This window comes from Tachypleus tridentatus, chromosome 7, assembly GCF_004210375.1.
Source record: "Tachypleus tridentatus isolate NWPU-2018 chromosome 7, ASM421037v1, whole genome shotgun sequence".
NCBI classification, from domain to species: Eukaryota; Metazoa; Arthropoda; class Merostomata; order Xiphosura; family Limulidae; genus Tachypleus; species Tachypleus tridentatus.
Window position 1 is genome coordinate 185,351,952 of NC_134831.1, and position 19,933 is coordinate 185,371,884.

At 33.8% G+C, this 19,933-nt stretch overlaps 1 protein-coding gene across 10 annotated transcripts in view; it reads left to right on the top strand.

Moving 5' to 3' along the window:
* PolZ1 (DNA polymerase zeta catalytic subunit) overlaps positions 1 to 19,933 on the top strand; it is a 159,317-nt gene that overhangs the window by 16,781 nt on the left and 122,603 nt on the right. For 9 of the 10 annotated variants that reach the window (XR_013031882.1, XM_076516228.1, XM_076516230.1 and 6 more), the window contains 2 exons: positions 7,579 to 7,730; positions 11,005 to 11,102. Coding sequence is in view for 9 of the 10 variants with exons in the window: in XM_076516228.1 (XP_076372343.1) it covers positions 7,579 to 7,730; positions 11,005 to 11,102 (250 nt within the window). In the remaining variant the exon portion in view is untranslated. Of the gene's footprint in view, positions 1 to 6,353; positions 6,624 to 7,578; positions 7,731 to 11,004; positions 11,103 to 19,933 lie in introns of those variants that run through there. The other variant, XM_076516233.1, reaches the window with a different exon arrangement.

Genomic DNA, 19,933 nt, shown 5'->3' on the forward strand with positions numbered 1-19,933 from the left:
TAAAAACTACAATGAGTTACAAAATGGTTAGTAGGTTGGTTGAATCAGCTGACCTCATAACAAGAAAGTTCAACCACATTGTTATCAATGTATTTTAATGATGCTAGTGTTATCATGTGCATTATAATTCAAAGTTTTATATTATCTCAGTTTTATTTTATTTCAAAATAAACCTTTAGATAAAAATACCTAAACATCAGTTTTGGTGTCATTTGATGTATGAACAGTCACACATCTAAACTTTGTCTGCATTACTTGAATTAGTTTTTATTCAAGAATAAAACTTCTTGAATATTTTATTCTTTTCTACTTCTTGAATATATATATATATATATATTACCAGATTTGCTATTGTATATTTATTTTAATATCAACATCTGTGTTAGTTAAATTTATATTTATAGATGCACGTAACTTATACTATTAAACACGCACTGCAAAATTCCCACCTGCTTCACTAAATTTGTAGAAGATTCTCAAGTGTAAGAGTCAACAATGTATATACTTATGTAAATACCAGTATTGTTGCCAACTAAAATTAAGAAAACCTGGCCAAATGTTCATAAATCAATGAGCCACAAGATGTGTGTATTGTTGGTTTGCTACAGTTAGTATTATATAAAACTTGGAAGCTGTAACTGTGATTAACACTTGTTAATCATGAAACTATAGATACTTGATCAGGAATGTTTATGGGTTTTGAACATTACAAACTGTTTAACGTCCGCAGATTAACATTGAATGTTAGTATTTTTATGAAGATATTGTATTACTCTGGCTGTAAAAAAATCATGTGTCATCAATGAGAGATAGCTAGCTACACATTAAGAGGACTGTACCAATATCAACTTAAAACTGATGCACTCATCATGAACCATTGATAAAATGTTCATTTCCAGACCAGATAGAAGATTCAATATTATTTTGAATATAAATCTTTATGCATAATAACTGTTTGCAATAATCATTATTATAAATTATTATGAATTGTATTATTGTTTGTGTATCAAAATATATTTATGTTAAGAAAGACAACTATGTGTATCAGTCTTTTTTGCAAATATCAAACATTTGATCATTATGGACATTTAATTAACTTCTAATTCCAAATTACCATTTAATTCAGTTTCAGGGTATTTTGTAATTATAATATATAGCATAATAAATTGGAGGCTTATCCAAGATAGTTTATAACACGTAATAAACTGGGGACTCATCCGGGATAAATTATAATATGTAACAGGATCTATTCATACAGTTCTATTTATCCATTCTTGGCTAAAGTTTCTTTGTGTCAATTCAGAGATCACAAAAAATAATTTTCTGACATCTTGAAAGTAGCTACACTTCGCTTTTAATTTAGATACATTATTTCAAGCAGCATGTACATACTTGATGGATATTTTTATAACCAATAGTAAGAGCTCACTTTAAACTACACTCTTCTAATGATTATTTTAAATCTGGTGAGTGACATTTGTTTTTAAATATTTCAAACAGCCAAAGTATTGTTTGTTGATTTCATTCTCACTAACACTTAGTGTTGTCTCCAGTCTAGATACATATTAGTTAGACAGTTTAATTGCCTTTAGGCTTTAGTTGATTATATTGTGTTCATGTTGTAAAATTCGTATTTCAAAGGTTTTCTAAATTTTAGTATAAAATGAACTTTACTTCTCTGTGTGAGAGAATGGCAATTTCAGAAACACTACTTGCTACTCTGTAAAATTAATAGCCATTATTGTGCACATTTGCTAAGTGCTGTTTTACATGTGTCTCAAGTTTTGAACAAAACTCTCTTTGCTGCATTTATTAACATGTACTATGTCTGTCTATTATGAAATCAGCATTAGCCTATACTCCACCACCACTTGGAAGTGCAACTCATTCTCTGTACACAATAGACTCTGTGATCTTTCAGGCATTTATCAAGGCTCATTTCTTTCCTTGGCACTGCTTTACTTCAGAGAGGTTTTTATTTCAGAAAGAATTATGTAATTTTTGAACTTATCCTTTTAAACTTTTCATGTCATTTTAATTTCAGTTTATAGTTTGACATTTCTAACCTGTATATTTTTTATTTTAAGCAAAAAAGATACAAAATTTTTAATATATTCTAATCAGTATTTTTGACTTGAATAATATTAATTTGATTTCTTTGCTTGAAAAATGGTTTCTGTCACAGTATTTTTTCCTATTGTTTTTAACTAATCTTCAATTTCATTGTTACATCCATGACAAGACCAATTTACCAAGGGCACATCAGACCTACTTAAAATGTTTTATGGATCATCTTGACAATGACTTCACATATCCACAGTATCCTGGTGAAGTGGGGTAGGAATTCTAAATTGTATTTACTGTTTTATCTGTGTGCTATAAAAATCTTATTCTTCTAATAAAATCTAGCTTCTCTCAGCAGTTTGAAAAGAAGTGCAAAATTTACAGGGTGAGAAGAAAAAAAAGAGAAAGATTAGACCAAAGAGTTTTAAATCAAGTGTTCTGCAGATGAAAAAAGAACTCTAGGTATCCCACAACAATTTGGAAGGGACTGGAGATCATTTGTAAAAAAAGAGGAAGATGAATAGAAGGAGGAAGAAAAGGGGAGTCTTTAGCCCTAACATTTCACTCTATCTCTAACAGAAGTAACTTGAGAGTGGAAAGAAGTATTTTTACAAGCTAATGGATCCATGATCAAACTCCATTGAGAAGCCAGGCCCCATTTCAAGTAGCACATATGTTCATGACCCAAGGGACTAAATTTGTGAAGTGAAATTACCATTCTCAAAGCAGATGAGATACCTCCAGTAGTAGGTATAGTAGAAATTAGTTTCGACACATGAAAATCAAAGGCTTGAAGTGCCACAGGAAACAGCAGAAGGTTTCCCTGAACTTTTTTAATTCAGAACCCAAGAAGGATGAAATACTTTAGAATACTTACTGAGATTTGTTTGTGTAAATTAATCCACCCAAAACATAGCCAGCTGAATGTGCGAGAGTTTATGTGAACTAGAGAACAAGAAACTAATCATACATATAAAACTTATGTGGAGGGAGTAAACTACTTGGCAGAAAATGTATGGAGCCAACGTTAGGCCAAACAAAAGGAACTGGTAAACCACAGTTCAATGATACAAGTGTAGAGAATGGCAAGATGACAGATGAATTGAAATATAAAGATGAGCATTTTGGATATTCACCTTTGTCATCCATTATCTGTGCCAAAGAAACATACATAAAATTCTCATAGTTTGCAGTTTGAAATGAAGGATCTCAAGAAATCATTGGGTGACTTAGATGTATCACAGGTCTCTAATCTCTTAATCTATTCATAATCACAAAAATGCAGGAGAAGAAATCTGAAGAAGTGTGGTAAATTATTTTGACAGCTCTTTTTTTATAATTGATCAAAAATTTCTGGTCTAAGATTTGTAAGCAAACATGACTGGAAGGAAGTAGAAAACTAGAAGAAAATTATTATAGAAGACTGACATGAAAAATCTATCAAACCCAAGGAGTATGAAGCCAAGACAAACAAAATATTCTAGAGGCCCCACAACAGTCTGACAGAAGGTGCATCCAGAACTGAAGTGAATCAACATATCCCATATCTTCTGTACTTTCCAGTTTGAAAAGAAGAAGAAAAGATACAGGCTGAGGAGAAAGTTTAAGAAGATGAAAGTATGAAAGACTGAACTGAATAATTTGTTGAATCAAAAGAGTCTGAACAAAAGACACTAGACAATCCTCAACAGTCCAGATGAAATGGAAGAGAGTCAATGTGAGTTTCAAGAAGAATCAATTCTCCATCTGCTAATTTCTATGCTTGGGTAGCTTGACTACTTGAATGGAACAAAAGGAGCAAGTATATGATGTATCTTAGAAGACTGAGAAGTAGGAAGAAAAGGAAAGATGGCGATGACAACCAGAAAATTGTGAGAGGCTAGAAGCTGGCACAACGTTTTTGAATGTGAAACTTATTTGGGTAAGCTCTCTCAAAAACAAAATTGTTGTAAAATAAACCTCTTTTGAGGTGTTCTGCACTACTGGGGAGACAAATATTTTACAACACTATTGCTTCAAGAGAATCAAAAGAACATTGGAGCAATATGTTTATAGTTGCTAAATCAGTGAGAGCTACAAATAGCAAAGATTGAAGGATATAAAATTTGAACCTGATGTAAAAATTCATGAATGAGAGTAGCTAATAACCAAAAACTGCACTGAACATATGTTTAAAAAACCAAAAGTAAACCTAAAGCATTAGTAAATTATGGAGGTGCGTGTGTGGACATGAAAAAAGTAGAAAAAGGGATATTAATATACAATGTATTTCTCTTGATGATTGTTTTCTTTTTCATGTTTTCCTCCCATCAAAGCTGTCAACTTACCATGTCCCTGGCTGTGCACTTTTCCATCTTACTTTGGAGGACATCATCAGTGCTGTAACTGTTTATCTATGGGTGGTGCATATTCCATTTATTTTTGTTTTTCTTTGCAGGTTCCTTTATCACAAGTCCTGGTCTCTGGCAAGCATTGCCTGATCAGGTATACTTATTCTTAAATCTGCACTATACAATCTGTAATCGCGTATCATGATCAACAAATGTGGTGTTGAGGCTTTTCCTACTGTGGGCATACAGCCAGAGATGCTACCAGGTGTTGATCGATCAACTCCACCATTGTGTCCTCTTGGCATCAAAAAATTATATCATAACACATCACACACTGTTGAGATGGGATGTTTTGCAGGATTCCTAATGGGTATTCTTTGCAGTCTGTTACTTCATAAATATGTTTGTTCTGGATCATATACTTATGTACAAACATGAGTAAATCATATGGATTACTATCTGTCTCTAATGATACATGACATTAAGGCTATTCCCACTATGAACTTAACGAAAAGTTTCAGATGCTACAAGGTGTTGGTTTTGGTCGAATTTCCATTTACAGTATGTTATGCCCTAGCCACTCTACATCAGAGGGTTTCACTATTTCTGTAATTTTGTAGTGAGATACAAATAAATTTTGATAATAAATAAAAGACATAGTCCAAATGGCTACTTGCGATAATCATGTTTGTGCTTGAAATAATAAAAAATATTTGTATCTCTGACGTCTACCAATAGTTTGAATGCGGTGCTTCTCCATACTGGGTAAGTGTGGGAATCCATAGTTACGTCATCAGTGCTTGTCAGCCAATCAGCACTCGGGTAGATGGGTATTTCTCATTTTCTAAGTGGCTTTGAAACACCAATGCGATTGTTCACAAAATGAAAAAAAGAGGCCTCGTTCATCAGATTGTCTTGTTTCTGGCGAATCTAAAAGGACTAAAACTGTGAAAGGGCTCTGTCTACAATCATTACGCTCAGTCATTTGAAATAGTTGGCATCTCTGGAAGCTAACATTATTCAAAACTGAAAATAAGTATTTTATTTTCTTACATTTCTCACCTCTCCCAACTTCTGGTGTAGCTTCATGTATTCTGACCAATCACAAAGTAGTTAACAGCTGCAAGGTTAGAGAGGGTATTAGGGATGATATGGATAGGGTCATGCAGTTGCTGTAAGGTTGCTGCATAACCATGTTCATACTAATGTGCAGAGATAAGTAGGAGTATCAAGGTTAGTGGCAAGCAAAAATGTGCACTGACAGAGAGCAGTATATGTCAAGGAAAACGTTTTGTGAGAGAAGATATCTACCAGAAATACATTTTCAGTTTAACAAAAGGTTAACTACCTGCTAGTATTCTTTCTCTTGCAAGGTAAATTCTCAGATGGTCATTCATGCAAATGTCTTGGACTGATATGGATGCTACTAATGCATCACTCTATGGGTGTCAAAATCGTCTCGTATGGTTCTTTGGATACTTTTCTGATGAAGTCATGGCAGTTGATTGTTTATCGGCAGGCAGAGATTCAAATGTCGTGAGATGTTGAGGAACTTTTGTTTCTTCAAATTTGATTTTTCTTCTTGACTTATTTACCTCATACATAGACTTAACTGTGGTTTTAGCTTTTCAACTCCTTAGCAAGGCATTACACAACTTTTTGGTTCCTTACTCTGTGTTTTCATTGGATATGAATTTAAATTTCATTGTCATGCTAATCAGTGATGTCGACAAAACCCACTTGTAGAGAAATATATATGCAAAAATGGCTTGTTTGGGTTGAGAAAATATTTTACGTAAAATATTCTACGTAAAATATTTTCTCAACCCAAACGAGCCGTTTTTGCATATATATTGTCATGCTAATTTTGCTTTTGGTAGCCATCTGATGGACAAGTCATGTAATTCTTAGTTTTGGTTGATGTGGAAGATTCCTTATCACTCTCTTTTTTCTTTATAGCTTCTGCTGGTTAATTTCTGCTCCTGAGGAACTCATTGCTTTATTTGACTTGAAAGAGAAGGTATCTCAGTTGCTGAAGGTTAATGAGGTAGTTTGCTCCCCATTTGTACATCTTTGTGAGAGCCAGTGTGGGTATGAAAACAGAACTATTACTTAATTCCTACAACAGTTCTTTAGTTTTAATATCTAATAAAGCTATGAGACAGACATCTGAGACTGGCAAAGGGTAGTGCAGACCCTGGAAGATAGCTAGCTTTCATGTACTTGATGGTAAGTAGCACTCAGGTTAGATTTTCCATTTCAACTGTGGGTTTGATGTTCAGTTCTTAACTGTTTTCCATAATTAAAGCAAAGTTTGAAAAAGTAAAATTAGAAAGAGGAAGGGTTTCAGAATAGTGTGTAACAGTGGATTTGGTCAGTACTTAATTATACTTTAGCACTGAGAAGGACACTCTCATGTTAGCCATTCTATACTGTAAATTTTATTAAAAACACAGTGTGTTGATCATAAAATTCCTAAAGTTTATTTTATTTCTCTATGGGTGTTGTATAAGTTTATTTTACGAAAGAGAAACAACAACCAGTATTTATGATGCCTGTATTGCATTTCCTAAGACAGATATTTCCTCATATTTGTATAGAAACTGTGAGACAGAAATATGTGACTGTATGTCAAATGGAATCTCAAATAAATATTTGGTTCAGTTACACCCCAGATTTCTGGAAGGTTTGGAGTCTGTGTCTGTAGATTATGAGCATTCTACTACCTGGGGTAAAATAAAAAAGAATAGGCCAGTAATCAGAGCAAGAACGACTAATTCAACTGACACTCTGCAACATATTGAAAATAGAGAAAGCAGTGACATCAGACTGGTCAATTTGTTTATGTTGGAGTGGCTTGTCAAGAGGTCAATAGTTTGTAACGAATAGTGATTGGTGGTGCCCACGTTCCAGTCAGATATTTAAGTTATTTTGAACACCTACATAAAGTACAATTTACTGCAGTAATCTTGTCAGAAATCTGTAGGGTAATGAAAGTACATCTCTACTTCATATGTGCTTCAATACACACTAGTCAAGAGCAGTTCTCCCTGTATATTGACAGGTCAGGTTTTCAGATGCTTATCAGTTGGTATATGAAAACAAAACTAATTGTTACTGTATATCTGTTACTGTACAGCTTAAACGATTTCCATATGATGTTTTAATTAATAAATGTTTCTAGTTTTTTATAGACTATAACTTGTACGGAATGAATTTTATCAACGTGAGTGCCTTGAAGTTTCGTAGACCATCTGGAATACAAGGTAAAATATCTTCATGGAACTTAACATCTGATTTGAACTTTCAAGTCTGGGATGTACAGAATTTACCTGAGTGAGTTTTTTTTTTTTCTTATTACTAAACCAAAAACATTTTCTCACTTCTGTTGTATAATTTTATCAATAAGGTAAAATTTCTTTGTTTTGAATTTTGTGCAAACTACTTGAGGGCTATCTGCACTAGCCATCCCTAATTTAGCAGTGTAAGACTAGAGGGAAGAAGCTAGTCATCACTACCCACTGCCAACTCTTGGGCTAATTTTTACCAACGAATAGTGGGATTGACCGTCACATTATAATGCCCCCATGGCTGAGGGAGCAAGCATGTTTGGTGTGATGGAGATTTGAACTCGAACCTTTGGATTACGAGTCGAATGCCTTAACACACTTGGCCATGCCGGGCTAGATAGGGTAAAGTCTTAAAGGTGTTTTTATGACAAAAAGATTTTTAAAGTTATTGTTTGAAGTTTTTTTCATGGATTTTTTATTCTGTCATGAGAGTAATTGAAACATCAATACCAGGATTCTTGAACAATAAGAGTACCTATTACCTATTTATGACAAGAAACCCACTTGAAATAAAAATGTATCTCAAAATGGCTGGTATGGGTATTAACACTTTTATTGATAAGCAGAGAAGAATCTTTTGACCTTCCTAGGTCATCTTAATTTTAACAAAGAGAGTGTTTGCAACTGACAGTTGCCGGGTACGTATCTTAGAGACGAGAGTATAAACAGGTATGGGATTGTAGGGGGCATTACAGTTGGTTATTAATAGGTTATTATAGGTTATTAATTAGCATAGGTATAAAGGTGTTCCTTTATATTGGTTTTAGTTGTTGTATAAGTACGGCTTCTTTGATTTTGTATTTGTTTCTACACTTAGTATCTGGGTGTTTTCTATGGTTATGTTGTGTTTATTTGAGTTGCAGTGTTCAAAAACATGTGAAGGTGTTTTTTTTTTTTGTTCTTTGAATCTAGTTTCCATTTTTCTGCTTGTTTCTCCATTTTAGAAGCCATGGCAGTTGTTGCATTGTATTTTATAAATTATATTGGTGTTGTGTTTGTCAGTGTAATTTTTACATAGTATGGACTTTAGTTTTTACCTGGTTTTTGAATAAATTGGTGTTTACTAGAATGTTGTGTCCTCTTGTAAGTTTTTTACAAATGTTGGTTATTTTTTCACTGATGTCGGGAACATGTGGTATGAGCAGTGTAAGGTTTTGTAGTTTGTTGCATCTTGGGATTTATTATTGTTTGTTTGTTGTTGATCTAGGTGTAGGCATATAATTTTTTCAAAGGTCTTTGGAGGAAATCTGTTGATGTTGATGAAATGTTTTATTTTGTTGATTTCATCATTAATTTTATCAGGTGAGCATAGTTTTGTGGCTGTGTTTATTTGGTTTCTTGTTTTTTTTTGTTCATTTGTTGAGTTCTAGGGAATGTATAATCCAGTATGGGTGATTTTTCTATGGATTTCTGTTTTTAATTTTGTATCAGTTCTAGTGATCTTGAGGTTAAGAAATGCTATTTGGTTAGTTTTTCCCTGTTCACAGGTGAACTTAATGTTGGGGTGTATCGAGTTAATGTGACTTAAAAAACTAAATGTGTGTTCTGTAGATTTGAATCCTGCAATTGTGTCATCTACATATCTGTACCAATATAGTGGTGGGTGTAAGGCTGAATTGATTACTTGAGATTCAATTTGTGACTTAAAAATGTTGGCTAGAACTGGTGACACAGGATTCCCCACACTTTGGCCATTTATTTGTAGGTAGTTTTGGTTATTAAACATAAAGTTAGTTTTAGTGGTAGTGAATTCTATAAGGGTTGCTAATTGGTTGCTGGGGATGTGAATCAATGGTTTGGGGTCTTGGATATAAGGTTCTAAAGCTATCTTGAAGGCTTTAATGGTTGGGACTTCTGTGAAGAGGGAGATTACATCAAAACTGGCCATTAAGGCTTTATGGTTTAGTTGGTTAAGAATAGATTTGAAGTTAAGAGAGTCTTTGAAAAAGGAGCCAGCTGGTGTTACATATTTAGAAAATGCCCACGCTATATATTTTCCGAGGTTGTAGTTAAATGATTCATAGATCAATATTATGGGTTGTAGTGAACAGCCAGGTTTGGGAGGTTTGGGGTATTGTGTAGTTGTGATGTGCACAAGTCAGTCTTTCATAGGTAAAAATAAAGGTTTTCTGAGATTGTGTTAGTTTTTTTCATTTGTAGAAGTATTTTGTTTAATTGGTTTTTATGTGTTTTTGTTGGATTTGTGTTTATTAGTTTAAACTTGTTTGTATCTGATAAGATGTTCATTTTGTGAATGTATTTATTTGTATTCATTATAACTATAGAATTGCCATAATCTACTTTTAGAATTTTGACGTTGTTTTTGCAATAAATATTTTTTTTGTGTGTGAGGTTGTTTTTAGTTTTTTCTCTGAAACTACATTGATGATTTTGTGTGAAAATTCTTCGAAAAAATTGTTAAAGATATTGGTTTGAGGTGTTTTGAGGAAATACATGTTTTCAGTTGTGCCTGGAAAAATAGGTAGTTTGTTATCGATGGAATTGTTGTCGAAGTTGTTTTCTTTCTGGTGATTGTTTTTCATTTTTTTGCTGGTGTTTTTAGGTTGTGTACAGTGGATCACTAGTCTTCTAACTTGGTCTTCCAGGCAGGCTTTCATTTCAATGGATGGAATATCTCTAGGTGTTACAGCAAAGTTGAGTTCTTTGTTGAATAGGTGTATTTTTTCATTGCTTAATTTTTGGTTGGATCTGTTAATTTCGAGGTTTGTTGGTGCTTCGTCGTGTTAGTGTTTTTTTCATTGTTGGCACCTTAATTTATCTAGTTTCTTGTTGTGGCAAATCTTTGTTTGTTTGTTGTGCTTACTATTGATTTGATTGATGTTGAATTAACTCTTTGTTAACCTGAAGATGACCTAGGAAGGTCGAAATATTTTTTCTGCCTATCAATAAGAGTGTTAGTACATATTACTGAAACTTTTCCAAGTGGAATAGAATTAAACTCACAATGAGAACGTGCCTTGTCTAGACATTTATGAGTGACATGTCTGGACACCAAACTTCTTTCTCAACAATATAAATTTGACTTAGGAAAAATCTAACTTTGTACATCATCACAAAACACTTATAAACTCTCTGATTAATATAAATATTACTATGTTAAAGTCTAGTAATTGGTAATAACTGGGCAACACAAGGTAAGGAAGTCTACTTACTGATAAAATAAGTTTAGATATTGTATACATAAAATAAACAGTTAAATAACTGTACACTAGTGAGGTTTGATATTTTTTTCATAACAGGGACTTTTTACTTGATGAATCAGTGGAGAAGATAACAACTTGTGAAATAGAATGTGATTGCCAAAGTGAAAATATTACCAATCACCTTGAAATACATGGTGAGTCTGGTATTAGATTTTGTTTTTATATAATAAATTTGGATTTGAAAACTATTTAGTGTAAGGCTGGTTTATCATTTAAAAAACTTTTATTCTGTAGTAATACCATTAAACATTTTCATCCTTAAGTGTTTTATTTTTACTTACATTTTGTTAGTTTTTTTTGTGAGCAGTTATTTTTATTCAGTTATGTTATTCTTTTTTTAGAGTAAATGTGCTTATGAAATGTACAGGACAATACTGAAAGAACAAAACAAAAATAGGTTTGAAAATAGTTTAATTTTAGTATATTACCATGTTATTAAAGCAAAATTCTTGTGTAGATCATAACTAAAAATCAACCCACTGATGAATGTACTTAACCCTTAAACAGCAGAAAAGTAGGTAGCAGCGTCAGTTGATGATGGCTGCTGTTTAAGGGTTAATTTATTGTATTTTTCTTGCTTAGAATGCATTGTTTCATAATTTTGGTAACCTTGTTTTTATTTATATTTTCAACTGTAATCGTAATTGTATTTAATACGGTTTGGTGGGCTTAGGATTTAGGTTAGTCTTAAATTGATATACTAAGCTAACACTGCAAAATAATCCGTATAATAAAAGTGTAGTAATAATAAACATTTTAATGAAAATGTTATGACAAAGTTATATATTACTTGCAGAACATACACATGATATTGCAAAAAAAAAAAAAAAAGAAAGATTATTATGAAAACAAGATAGCAATTGACTGTTAAAATTGGTGATAAAATATAGTTTTTATGAAATTCATTTCCTAATAAATCTAAAGTTTATAAATTTATTCTCACAAGAAACACATTTTGGCTCTAATAAAATATGATGAATAGTGAAGGGGACATAAAAAATATTTAGCATTTTATTTAAAGGATGTGAATGCTGTGATAAAATCATTAGAGCAAACTTCTACCATTTTTATTTGAAAACTTTCACATTGGTATAATAAAAGATGTTCTACATATAAATATTAAAACCAGTCATATTTTTTATGCTTTTAGAGTTAGAAGTTTGAAATGTAAAAATTTAGCTGGTACATTAATAAATGAATCATTTTGTTTGTTGTTAAATACAAAGTTGCACAATGAACTGTCTGTACTGTGCCCAATGCATGAGTCAAACCCCAAATTCTAGCATTATAGACATCTATACTTACTGCTGTAGATGAAATTCTAATATAGTACCTTACCTCCATTCAAAACGTAGCTGTTCTCATTCAGTGCTGCTGCCTTTATGGAATATTTTTATATGCCACGACCTCGAAACTTCTGCTTCTCCACAGTAAATATGGTTCACTGCATCTTCACATGTGAGTCATCATGCAATAATACTCTACCAATAGGAGTATGTGACACACCCTCTTGATGTGCATGACTCTTATCTTTTTTATTCTACCTAACCATCACTTCTCATTAGATAGTGTTCTTATGTAGACACTTCAATTATAATAAATTTGTATCCCTTTTTTGAGGTAGTGCTTTCAAGCTTTTACTAATTGTTTTTCTATAGTTTATGGTTGAGAAAACTTGCCTTTATTTTTTTCTGCTTTTTCTCAGCATTGATTATAAATTAGAATTTCATGTCATGACTTCAGTTACACTTAGCATTACTTTGATTGTTATGAAAGACTTCAGGTGTGGGAATCTCAGCTAAGTATTTTTCAGCCATTGTTCTCAGGGAGTTTGAATTTTATGTATCTTGTCACTATTTTTCCAACATTTTCCAGAATTCTTCTGTTTGTGTAGTACCTGTTCATGATGAGGAGGATTTTTACAACTTTTTCCAATGCCTGTGGAATCTGCTAGGTCTACTTTAGCCTTCATGGATATGTTTTCTCATATTTAATGCTTCTAACTTTTAATATGGTGTTTATATCTTCACAAAACGTGTCAGTATTTCAGTTAACATTATAAGTATTTCGCATACAAAGAATCATATTTTTTAGTGATATATTTTTAATAAACTAAAATAAAGATTTGTTCATGAATATATTCATTATTTGTTTTGAATAGTCTGTGTGCAAAGCAGTTTTCATGTTAAGATTAAAAATACTTTTCTTTATCTTAGAAATCTCAAATTTCTTTTGTGTAATCCCTAAAACTTCCTAAATATATTTCAAACGTTTTGTTTTTTCTTCAGTAAAACTTTGTTTTATCTGTTATTTTCTCTACCCTGTTTCAAAACAGGATCAGTCAATTTAACTGACCTTGTAACTACCAAAATAAAAATAAGTTTATAGTAACCTTGATTTTATTCCTAGAATGACCTCAAGTTGTAACATACATTTATCAGAAGTCGCTTTAAGCTCATAATAGTATACATCTATTAGTAATTACATTTTACTGTTGTATTGTCAATTTGATTGCCTTTTAAATTGTGTCTAACTTCTGTCAGCACCATTATAAGTTGTAAATCACTCAGGGCACCCACATCTCACATTACTCTATCAAATTATGTTATCTACAAGGTACAACAAGCAGCTCACACACATGCCTCATGCATCATTTTTATTTTTTATTACTATTACTTATTTTACCAATTCTAATCTTTACTAACCTAAAAAAAGATCCCTATTTGTTATATTTTAGTTACTTTTATAATAATAAAGAAACATGAAAAACAAGAAATAAAGTACTTACCCAATCGTTTTTTTTTCTAACTAAGTTGCTGTTGACTGTTGAAGAAACGTAAGCCTATTTTTCTGTACTAAAAGTAGTAATGTACTGAATAATTTTAATTTAAGTAAATAATGCACCAAAAAACATAGAATGACAACATGCAAAAAGCATACAATTTTTTCTAACAATCACTTTTTTTTTAAATCTTTAACTATCTCCCAATAGCCATTACTTATTCATCCAAGCTAACTGTTATAATTCCTGTGGGAACTGAAGTTGTATTGTAAGTGAAATTGGCACTTCTTTATTCAGAAAACAATTTAATACATCATTTGATAGATGAAAACTTTGACTTTCTATTAATTATAGGTAATATATAATTAAACATAAGAGAGAACTATTTATAAATCCTGAAAGATAGCATGTGACAGGTTGGTGTGGCAGGACAAGTCTGATTTTCTATTTGGTAGATCTGTAACCAAAGAGAATTGAAGACTATAAAAATTTTGGTGTGTCTGAGCAATGAAAAGTTCATAGTGAGTACTTTACTTTTAATTTTGCACTTTTTAAATGGGTGATTGATAAAGTAGGAAAGATGCTTGGAGAAAATGTTACACTAGGGAAGTTCATGATTTTTTAAATATTGTCTTCTAGAATTAAGAACTTAAAATTCATATACTATTAAAATATGGAATATTAGATAAGGTTTTATTTTATACTAATTGGTATAACATAAACAAAAAGTAGTTTAATAAACTTTTGAATGTAAGACTAAAACTTTTTGTCATGCACAGTAAAGGATACCTGGAGCAATATGGTTAACTTCTGGCAGAGATTTACTTCCAACTCATGGGTGATCCAAAGATTTTTTAGACAGACTTTCTCCACAGTTCCTCCTGCCACCTTCTTTGTCTCCAGTTCCAGTTTCTTCCCCATTACCTCAGTACCCATTACGAGTCAGTGTCTTTTTGAATGTGATTTGACTTTTCTCTCTGTATGCTGTACTGCCTGTTAGTCTTCCTTCTCCTGATTTTTTCTCCAAGCTTTTTGTCTTCCTCAAGAAGACTGGGGACATGGAATCCTTTGATCAGTGTGTCCCAATTCAACCAATTTCTGGATCTTTCTCCATTTACCATTGTATCTTTTCTCACTCTTTGGTAGACACTTTTTCTCCAGGTTTGTTGATTACCGAGGTGGATGTCTTGGATGCTTATCTCTATATTCCCATTTTCCATTAGTCCAATCGTGCCTTTAATTTGTCTACAGTGGGGTTGTGTTTCCATTTTAAACCTTAGCCCTCGGACTTGTCTCAGTACCATATGCATTTTATTGAACAATCAAAGCCATTATATATGCAAAAACGGCTTGTTTGGGTCGAGAAAATATTTTACATAGAAGGTCGAAACGTTGTTCGCTCTTTACGTAAAATACTTTCTCGACCCAAACGAGCCGTTTTTGCATATATATTTCTCTACAAGTGAGTTTTCTCGACATCACTAATCAAAGCCATATTCCAACTTTCACATGCTCAGGGATTATGCTTCCACTACTACATGGATTACTGGCTTCTGTTAGCTCCATCACAACTGGAGTCTTCTCAACACAAACATCTGCTTTTGATGGTAATAGCTCTTAGCTTTTGTCGGTTAGATTATCAAGATTGAGTTGTCCTTCCTGATTTATATTCAATATCTTTTATGCTCAGGTATATTTTCAGTATTTCCTTCAGTTGGGCTTGACCTTCTCTACTTCACCTATGTTCAATGGAACTCTTAGTTCTCTTGTCACCTTTTTCCTTGCTCTCTCTCATTTTGTATGCAAAGTTCTATTGCTTTTGGAGTCTTTGGCTTCCATGGCATCCCTTATCTTCTTAGGTCATACACATTGCATGATCAATGGAATCCTGTTGGGGACCAATTGGACTTCCCAATTACTTTCCTTCTTTCCATTCTAGAGGTTCTCTGTTGGTGGTTAAAAAGGACAACACTAAAATAGGGGTGCTGATTCCTCCCTCTTGTTTATATTTGCATCAGTGCACTGATGCTTCCATCTGGAGTTGGCTGAATAGGTTGGTCTCTGCTTAAGCAATCCTACAATCTTGGAGTCTTTAGGAGTAAGCTGTGCTTTGGATCATTTTCTTCCATGGAATGGAATAATCTCATCATGATCCTTTCAGACAATTGCACCATTGTCTCCTATGTCACTTGTCAAAGTTGTGCCCATTCTCATTCTCTTTATGGTTTAATGATGGAACTTCTTTATTGGGTCCACATGCTGCAGATAAATCTCATTGTGTGTCATGTTCCAGGTGCTTTCAACTTTGACCACATCAGATCTACCACACAGAATTGTCCTTTAACATTAAGGTTTCCTTGTGGCTTTGCAGCCCTTGGGGTATGTCTTATCTAGTTACTTTTGCTACTTTCCTCAGCATCTAGTTTGTTTTGTTTTTTTTGGTTTTTGGTTTCTCATCCACAGTCCATGGAGGTGGATGTTCTAAAGATTGAACCAATCTATCTTTATTCATACCCCTTTACCACCTCCTTTCCAGTTCCCAATGTGATTTCAGTTGTCCTTTCTGGTCATTCTGATTACTCCTTACTGGCTGGCACTATTGATTTCTTCTTTCCCTTTAGTTCTAAAAGGGCCCCCATATTACCTCTTTCTCTCATTCTGCTTCTTCTCTGCCAATTTATGTCTGATATTTATCAGCTTCCTGGAAAGGAGATCCAGATTGTTTAGTCATACCACTTCCCTAATAGCAGTAACTGTTCATCCTTCCTCCCTTGACATTTATCAACATAAATGGAACATATCCCATTGGTTATCGGTTCAGAAATTTTTTCTTTAGCCCACTGTTTCTTATTTTACAGATTTGGCTGTTAAATCATGAGCTTCAATGTCTTCTATAACTGGTTACTGAGCAACCTTATCCAATGTACTATTTTTCCTTGTAACATTTGATGTTTTCCTTCTACACCATCTATCTTTTATTGCTTTCCCTCTGGATTCTCAGATTTTCTCGTTGAGCAGCTGTTTTGGATTGGAATTTCAATATTTTCTTCACTGCCTTACATTCCCTCCATTTGAACCTTTCTCCAAATGTTCCTTGTTGTACCTTAAGACTTATTTCTTACTCATTTTAGCCTGTAGGCATTGTTAGTCTGATATATTTGTCATTGATGTTTCACATACTTTGTTTCATTCTACATATGTTCTCCTTTATCCAGATTGAACTTTCTCTCCACAATTTTGATGGCTTGCAAGGGTCTTTCCTCTTCTCACCAGTTTCACTTTCATCCATTTTCCACCCTTCTTTTTCTACCTTTACAAATGAGGTTTATTAACTGATTTGCTTTGCATGTTCCTTCCTGTCTCTTTTTTTTCTGGAATCTGTTTCAGGTGTTGTTGCAACAGATCAGGTGCCAAACCCTTTCCCTGGCATCTCTTCTCCATTTTCTATTGAAAGTTATTTTTCAGTTAAGCATGTGGACTATGATTAATACATTCATGTTCCACTATCTTCATTAGATGGCTGTTTCTTGTTCATCAGGATATCTTTTTTCACCTGTTGCCATCATTTGATGCAGCTGTTGACTGTTAAGTTATATTTTCTCCATATTTTTTTTTCCTTCAGTGGCATGTCTCATTTAGGTATTAGTGGTAAGTGTTGCCTGTCAAGGAATGCTTCCTATTTCTAAAATCTACACTGTTCAGTCTAGGTATATGCCCATATCCAGTAATGCACACTATTGAAATGGGGTGTTTCACAAGAACACTACTAGATTTTCCTTGTGATATGTTTGCTTTATAACAGTGCCATTCCGAGATCATACTACCACATGGACTTACATGGGGAAAGCAAAAGGAGATAAATGCTCATCTCTGCTGTCCCTTTGAATAAATCAGTGACACTCTACTTTTTAGTATAGGATTTTCATGATCATCTGTTGCACTCTCTCTCTGGTTTTGACATTCCCCTGGACTCTCCACCTTATTTTGCCCTCCATTATTCATTTAGTAGAGTATGAGAGCCCTTCCCACTTTCCAGATTCAAGCCTCTTGAGTGGTGGGCCATGGAGGAGTTCTCCTGTATATGATTACTTCCGTTCAGTAGAGGATATAGCAATGGTGTTCTGCTGATGTAGATGACAATCAGTCCTTCAGTCATGCACTTGACCTCCATGTGGTGGGTCCAAGAAGTTGAAGTAACGGACAGTTTCCATGTAGTTCTATCTAAAGGGTAAGGTTGCATATATTTTTAGAAGTGGTCCAGTTCCATATGATGGGACCAAAAGGTTGGTGTTGCATTCCAACTTCTGTGCAGTCCTGTCTGGTAGATGATGTTGTGCATGTTTCATGAAAGTATGCTCCATCTTCATGTGGGGGTCCCATAGGTTGTTAATATGTCCAGCTTCCACGCATCTCTTTCACCAAAATGTTAAACTTCTATGCAGTGGGGCCCTGAGGTTGAGGTTATACTCCATTTTTTTTGTAGTCCCATCCAGATGATGATGTTGCTTTGGAGTAGATCCATCACAATGCACTTTACATTAACCCCTCTAATTAGAATCCCTCATCTTACCATCACCTAGATATCAGTTTCCAATGTGTAGTTTTGGATTAGATCTGGAGTAATCAACATAAATCGTCAATTTAGAATTTTTCCTCATAATCTCCACCTCCATGTGGTGGGTCCTAGAGATTGATGTTGCAAACACATGCACTCTGGTTTATGTGCAATCCTATCCAGAGGATAATGTTGCTTTGGATGAAGGAACTTCTGCTCATGCACCACCTCAGAATCTGAGGCTGTTGTTGTGCTATGGGGTGTCAGTTTGATTGGGTTTGGCTTTATGTGACTTGCCAAATTGGCACATCCCTTTATACTATCATTTGAAAATCAAGTGCTTGGATATATGGATGGTTGTGGATTTGTGCACATGTGTCCTATGTCTTAGATTGGTTTGACAAGTATATACTTCTGTTATACTAAATTTGAAGTGAACTACAGCTAAATTGTTGTATTCCCAGTGTTGCTTGGTTTTGGTGTGCAGTGTACTGGCTTAATATGGTCTGACATGACCTGGCAACTGTATACCTTGGAGCATATCTAATTTAGCATTTCATACATTTTTGTCTTTGAATGATTTTTCTATAGCTATTCTTCACTGAGATTTAGATTCTGGTATATTTTGGTTTGGATTCAAACTCACCAGCTTTTTCTCTCCTTTTGGTTGTTCTCCTCCCATTTTATGTTCATATATGCAACACCTATTTGTATGCTAAGTACAGAGTATACCTGGTAAAGAAGTTGTGTGGTCTCATATGTGGTTTCTTCTTCCAAAGGTGATCACATTTCATAGGAGTTATTTAAATGCTTTTGAAGAATTTTTCTTTATACCCCTTCACCTATTCAGTACAGGACTGTAGCTATACATGTGGGTGAAGGGGATAGTTGCCCATTCCTTTCATGTCTTGAGTGAAAACTCATTGTGATTTCTTTTCAAAATAGGATTTTCTAATCACCCATTCCACTCTCTATGGTGATGATGTTTCTCCAAATGCTCCACTGCATTCTCAGACTCCTTCCTTGAGTGAAATATGGGAATTCTCACTACTTTTCATGCCCAAGCCACTGGGGTGGTTGAGCAAGGAAACACCCTCCTGAATTGGTTACACAAAAAGTTGGCTATAATCATTCAGTTGATAGTAGGGCAGTGGTGTTCTGTTAGTGTTGTTCCATCCTGTTGCTGGTGGACAAGACCTCCTGATCACAATACGTGGATTTGATCTGTCTCATTGCAGATTGATGTTGTTTCCTGATGCTATTTACACAACCACTGGAGTTGATCCATCACTTTACATGATGATGTAGCATCCTTGTATCATTTACACAATGTGCAGTTAATTTGTCACTTGACAAGTTGATGTGCCTCCCACTATTATCCATGACCAATGGAGTAGATCCTTTGCCTTCCTGTTGCAATTTCCATAACCACTGGAATTTGACTGTCACTGTATAAGATTACTTGGCCTCCTTATACCTTTTTTAGTATGATGCAGTTGATCCATCACTGGACTGGTTGACTTTGTCTCCTACTATCATTTTACACAAACAGTAGAGTTGATCTATCACCTAACTAAATAAAAAGGATTCCTGCTATGCATTCACTACACACTGGAGCTGATTCATCT